Raw genomic sequence first — 5,630 nt, 5'->3', positions numbered from 1 at the left:
TAGATTCATTAATTTTAGAAAAACAACTATAGTAAAATTATTATTTTTCAAATTAGTATTCTTTACTATCATTTCGTTTATAATTATTTAAAAATAATAACTTTTATTAAATATTATTTTAAAAAGTTAATTAATATTTTTGCTTATATAATATATTGAAATAAAAAATGATATATGCACCTCAAACATTAAAAAAATATACATTACATGTCATACTATATTATATATTTTGAATCAAAATAAAAAATAATTATGTTTTTATTGATTATCTTATATTTGAACAACAATAGCTATAAAAATTTTACCAAACACTAATCTTAATTAGCAACAAATTGCTATCAACCATCAACTACTAGCTATCAGTTATCAGCTGTTGAGATGAACACTGAACCTAGGTAGAAAACATTATTTGTAACATTATAAAATAGCCTTGTAAATCATATTAGAGGTAGGTATTTTTTCCATATATAAATTAAATTAACTAATAAATTACACATTTTTTTAAATTAAAAAGCATGTTAGGTGAAATTAACTGTTTTAATAATTATTTATTCTAATAGTTATTTGCTACCGTATAAGCCGTAAATTACTCTATCAGTATTTTATCAAACATCGAATGAAAAACGTTTCACAGTTCACCGTGAATAAAATAATAGAGATAGTTTAAAATAATAATAATAATAATAATAATAATTCTTTAAAATAATAATAATAATAGAGCGCTCAAAGCATATTAACATATGAACGGCATAAATCCTTCCAAATCTTCTCTTTAACAACCAACAAAACCCAAACGCGTATATGGATTCAAAGTTCAAACTCAGTTTTTAAGCCTTATGTTTGAACTGTAAACGTGGACGTATTTCCAGCAACAAGAAAAGTAGCTTTGGCATCCGATCCAAACCTAAAATTCGATTTCAATGTCTACGAGCCTATAAAGGGACGTTAAAAAAAAAGTTGTGGGGTTATTTTTTTCTTTTTGATTGATGAAAAATTTTGTAAGAATCTTTAATCAGAGATGAAATGAGAATGAGAGAGGCTGATTTTGAAGGGAGAGTTCAAGTAAAGAATTTCTCCTACGGCTACTATGGCATCTGCACTGTTGGAGGAATGCTGAGCGCAGGGACTACTCATCTTTTTGTTACTCCTCTTGATGTCTTGAAAGTTAATATGCAGGTAATTATGGGATGGGATCCATTGTTGTTTGGATTGTAGCTTTTAATATACCTCTGCTAATCTTTATTCTATTCTAGGTGAACCCAATCAAGTATAACGGTATTTTGTCAGGATTCTCTATTCTTTGGAAAGAACAAGGCCCTTCTTCCCTCTGGAGAGGTTGGTCTGGGAAATTGTTTGGATATGGTGCTCAAGGCGGCTGCAAGTTCGGTCTTTATGAATATTTTAAGAGGTTTTACTCTGATGCATTGGTAGATCAAAACAGGACTTTCATTTTCTTTCTCAGTAGTGCATCTGCACAAGTATTTGCAGACCTGGCTCTCTGTCCATTTGAAGCTATCAAAGTCCAGGTCCAAACACAGCCCAATTATGCCAAAGGCTTGATTGATGGATTTCCAAAACTGTATAAAGCAGAAGGATTTTCTGGGTAAATTTTTCTGCAAAAAATTTCATCATCATTCTTTTTATCCTTCATCTTATTTTTACCATTATATATATCATTTACTGCAGCTTTTACCGAGGAATTTTTCCACTTTGGGCTCGCAATCTTCCATGTAACATTACTGTTTCTCTGCATTCTTGGAAATATCATCATTTCTTGATTGTTTTGCTATTATTCTAACACATGAATTTAATAGATCTTTTCCAGTAATTTCAGGTTTTATTTGTTTAGTTCAATTATTGTTTGCTAGCTAATGAACATGATAATTCTACCAATTTCCATTTAAAAAGAGTATTGAATCAGTGAATGATCAAGAATATGCTGTTTGTATTATGTTAATCCTGTAATATGTGGGCCTTGTTACAATAGCAAGTTTTCTCATTTGAGACTGTAGGGTCACTAACCTTCGCTGTTCCTTCCAAGTAGGGAACAGTACATACTTTTGTTCTGTTAAACATGTCTTATACTTAAGTTGTTTGACTGATTTAATTGAGGCAGGACAAGAATGCCAACCATCGATTAGATGCTTGATCATTTCTGTCCTCGAAATGAAATAAAAAGTATAAAGTCTTTGGCAATTAGCTTTTATGATAATGACTCTTATTGGTACAACTATGCCAGAAATTACAAGATACAATGCACGTGTCCCCATTTTGAGGACTTCCAAATAATGTAATCTCTTTCCGAGCAACTGTGTGGAAAGCTTGATTGTGATTATTATCTTGATGTGATGAAGTTATTTGTGATTTTAGGTAGGTTTTTTTGCTTGCATAGGACAAAAATTTCCTGTTCTAACACTTTCTTTGTAATGTTGCAATTGGCAGTTTCTATGATAATGTTTTCGACATTTGAACATTCAGTTGACCTGATATATCATAACATTATTCAAAGGAGAAAGCAAGATTGCTCCAGAGTTCAACAGCTTGGTGTGACTTGTTTGGCAGGCTACGTAGCTGGAACCGTTGGTACTGTAATTTCTAATCCTGCAGACAATATTGTTTCCTCTCTTTATAACAAAAAGGCAGACAATATGCTTCAGGTGCACCTTTATACATAGATATATATATAAAATTGCAGTTTTCCAAACGAGAAATGCAGAACTAGGGGAAAGAATTACCTAAATTAGTTTTTTCTGATTTATTTGATGTCCTTCAGGCTGTGAAGAATATTGGACTAGTCAATCTCTTCACTAGAAGTCTTCCTATTCGTATCACACTTGTGGGGCCGGTTGTTACTTTGCAATGGTTCTTCTATGACAGCATCAAACTACTAAGTGGAATGTAAGTAGATTTTCATGCATTTATGCATCATGAAAAGTCTAGTGCAATTTTTTTTCTTTTGTCTTCATGAGAATAGAATCCAGAAAAAGAAACTGAAGAATCACAAAGAAATGTGCAAACAAACAATTCTTTCCTCCTGGTTGTGTTGAACTTAGAAGAGCCTTTTAATTTCCAACTGTTTCTTTTTTCCATTCTGGTTCATGAGAGGCCTAGTGCTAAATGGGATGAATAATATTATAGCTATACAACAAAACAAAGTAACCATTCTCTCCAAATTAGTAAAGTTCCCATCATAATAGTAGAAGGGATACTCGAACTTGAGACCCTTTACTCCAAGCTGGCTTAAGGTGTACAATTGTTAGGTAAATTTGATTTAGCTTAGTTGGTTGCTTACAATCCCTGCAAAAAGTATTTGCCATTTAGAAGGCTTATGAACTAGTGTTTATGTGCGAACCTCGAATTCTATTCTTTCTTTCTTATGGTTGAACTTATTTATTTTTCTTTATTTTTTTTACTTGAATACATTTATAGGCCTACGAGTGGAGGGCTGAGCATACATGAAGAAGAAGCTAACCTTTCTGCTTAAACTTCATCAGTAGCAATCTTCTGTTTGGTAAATTTTTCTACAATTATCTTTAGAAACCAATCTTAATAAACACCTATATGATATATGGCGTTGTATATAGCAATTTAGATGATCTTAATTCTATATGTATAGGAGGAGGAAGGAGCCTTCTTATCATTTCACTATTTCCGTGTGAATTTCATAAAAGAATGCAGATTTTAAAAATTATTTTCTTTTGATTAAAATGGCCACTCAATTTAAACACTATATTGGCATTTCTACAAACATCTTGAATGCAAGCAGGTCTTACAGACAGATAATAACATTCACTATAGTGGATACAAGATGTAGAAAGAGCAATCATCCCATACCTGATTGACGTATTTATATTATATTTAGACTTATATTAACATCATACAAATAATTATTAATAAAGTTATTTTTTTAAATTTATATTTTTTATGATCATTTTATTTGTAGTTATTAAAAATAATACTTTTTTATTAAATATTATTTTAAAAAATTAATATTTTTATATAATATATGAAAATAAATGATAATAAAATGCACCTTAAAAACTAAAAAAATATACATATACGGTATATCATAATATATGAAAGTAATTATACTCTATTGATCATTTTACAAGCCATCAACAATCGCTGTCAGTTATCAGCTGATGTGAATGGTTAAATTACACGGCCTTATATTTAATATTTTGTTAATTCTCATTGCTAACCTTGTAAATTCAATGTTCCTAAGGCTGGAAAATTCACATTGTAGTGAAAACGGTGCCGGATTTAGATCTTTTTGTCCAAAATTGAAACAATCAAATTCATTTTATTTGTTAATTAATTATTCTTTTTAGCATATACTAACATGTAATATTGAAATAAAATATTACTAACAATGATAAAAATAATATGGGTAAAAGCCAAAGGAAGAAAAATCCAAAAATAGCTTAAGAGTGACAAACTTGCCGGTCCGAGTTTCAAAAGCAATATTCAAAATACTAACATTTTAAGATTCTAAAATTTAAAGGATACTGTTTAAAAAAATTTAAAAGAACAAAAATTAAAATAGGGTTCAAACTTGCTATGCTGGATCATTTTGACCAAAGGAGCTTTGTGATAGGGTCAATGAATTTTCAACGGGTAGGATGCTTCCTCATCCATTTTTTTATCAACCGGGAAAAATAACACTATGGGATATATAATTTTTAACTTACAAAATTGGTAAAAGCTATTATAGTCGAAAAGACTGGAACTCGAAATTTGTCGCTCCTCATAATAAATAAGAAACCAATCAGAGTACATTTGATTGATACTCTTTCATACTTTAAAATGTTATAAAATGAAAATAGTTAATTATATTTTTAGGTGCTGAATTTTTTTTTTCTTTTGAATTATTGAAAATCTTCTATTCAAAGACTTCTGTTAAAATTATTCATAGGACTTCAAAAGTAGAATATTTTACTTCTATAAATAGTAACATTTGCACATCTTTGTTTAATTATCTCTTTTAAATTTTAACTAATCATTTTTTTTTTTATTTTGGTTTTTATAGATTGTGGGCTAAAATTAATTAATTGGACTTTAAATATTTGAGGTCCATAATTAATAGCTAAATATAATGAAAAGTTAGCAGTTGAGGTAAGTCCATGATCTTAGGAATAATATGCACCATCTGATCCATGATCAATAGCGGTTGAGGTAACTCCATCTGAGCATTTGTACATTTGAACATTTGAGGAAACGACATTTTGGTAACCGTACGACGCTCTATCAAGCCAAGCTCAAATGCAGAAGAAGGCTCCCATCAATCAAATTCCAAAAATCGACTCAAGAACAAAGTCAACTACAATAAATTCTCAAGCTTGTTGCATCTCTCTTTTCATGGGACAAAGGCCAACAATCATGCACAAAGGATACTGTAGGCTATACAACAGGGGATATTTCTATTTACTTACTAAATTGGTGATAATTCACATAAGCGAAAAGATCAATCAAATTACACTTGGAAAAAAAATATTTATTTATACTTTCACTAATATTAAAATTAATATAATTTAATAGTAAATTTCACCTATATTTTTCTAATATTTTGTAAAATAATATTACTATCACTTCTTTACTCACTAAATTAGTGAGATCTCACATAAGTGATA

The 5,630-nt window shown here is 29.8% G+C and overlaps 1 protein-coding gene across 1 annotated transcript; it reads left to right on the top strand.

Moving 5' to 3' along the window:
• The first annotated feature begins 796 nt into the window (after nucleotides 1–796).
• Nucleotides 797–3,730, top strand: LOC149493376 (mitochondrial phosphate carrier protein 1, mitochondrial-like). The gene is made up of 6 exons (XM_089726575.1): nucleotides 797–1,176; nucleotides 1,254–1,603; nucleotides 1,687–1,730; nucleotides 2,443–2,657; nucleotides 2,774–2,898; nucleotides 3,430–3,730. Exons 1-6 carry the CDS (start codon nucleotides 1,024–1,026, stop codon nucleotides 3,482–3,484), a joined length of 942 nt encoding a protein of 313 aa, XP_089582701.1. The 5' UTR covers nucleotides 797–1,023; the 3' UTR covers nucleotides 3,485–3,730.
• The last annotated feature ends 1,900 nt before the right edge of the window (nucleotides 3,731–5,630 follow it).

This window comes from Jatropha curcas, chromosome 10 (assembly GCF_041381405.1).
Source record: "Jatropha curcas cultivar XTBG-Jc1 chromosome 10, XTBG_Jcur_1.0, whole genome shotgun sequence".
NCBI classification, from domain to species: Eukaryota; Viridiplantae; Streptophyta; class Magnoliopsida; order Malpighiales; family Euphorbiaceae; genus Jatropha; species Jatropha curcas.
This window is presented reverse-complemented; position numbering and strand designations above follow the sequence as displayed.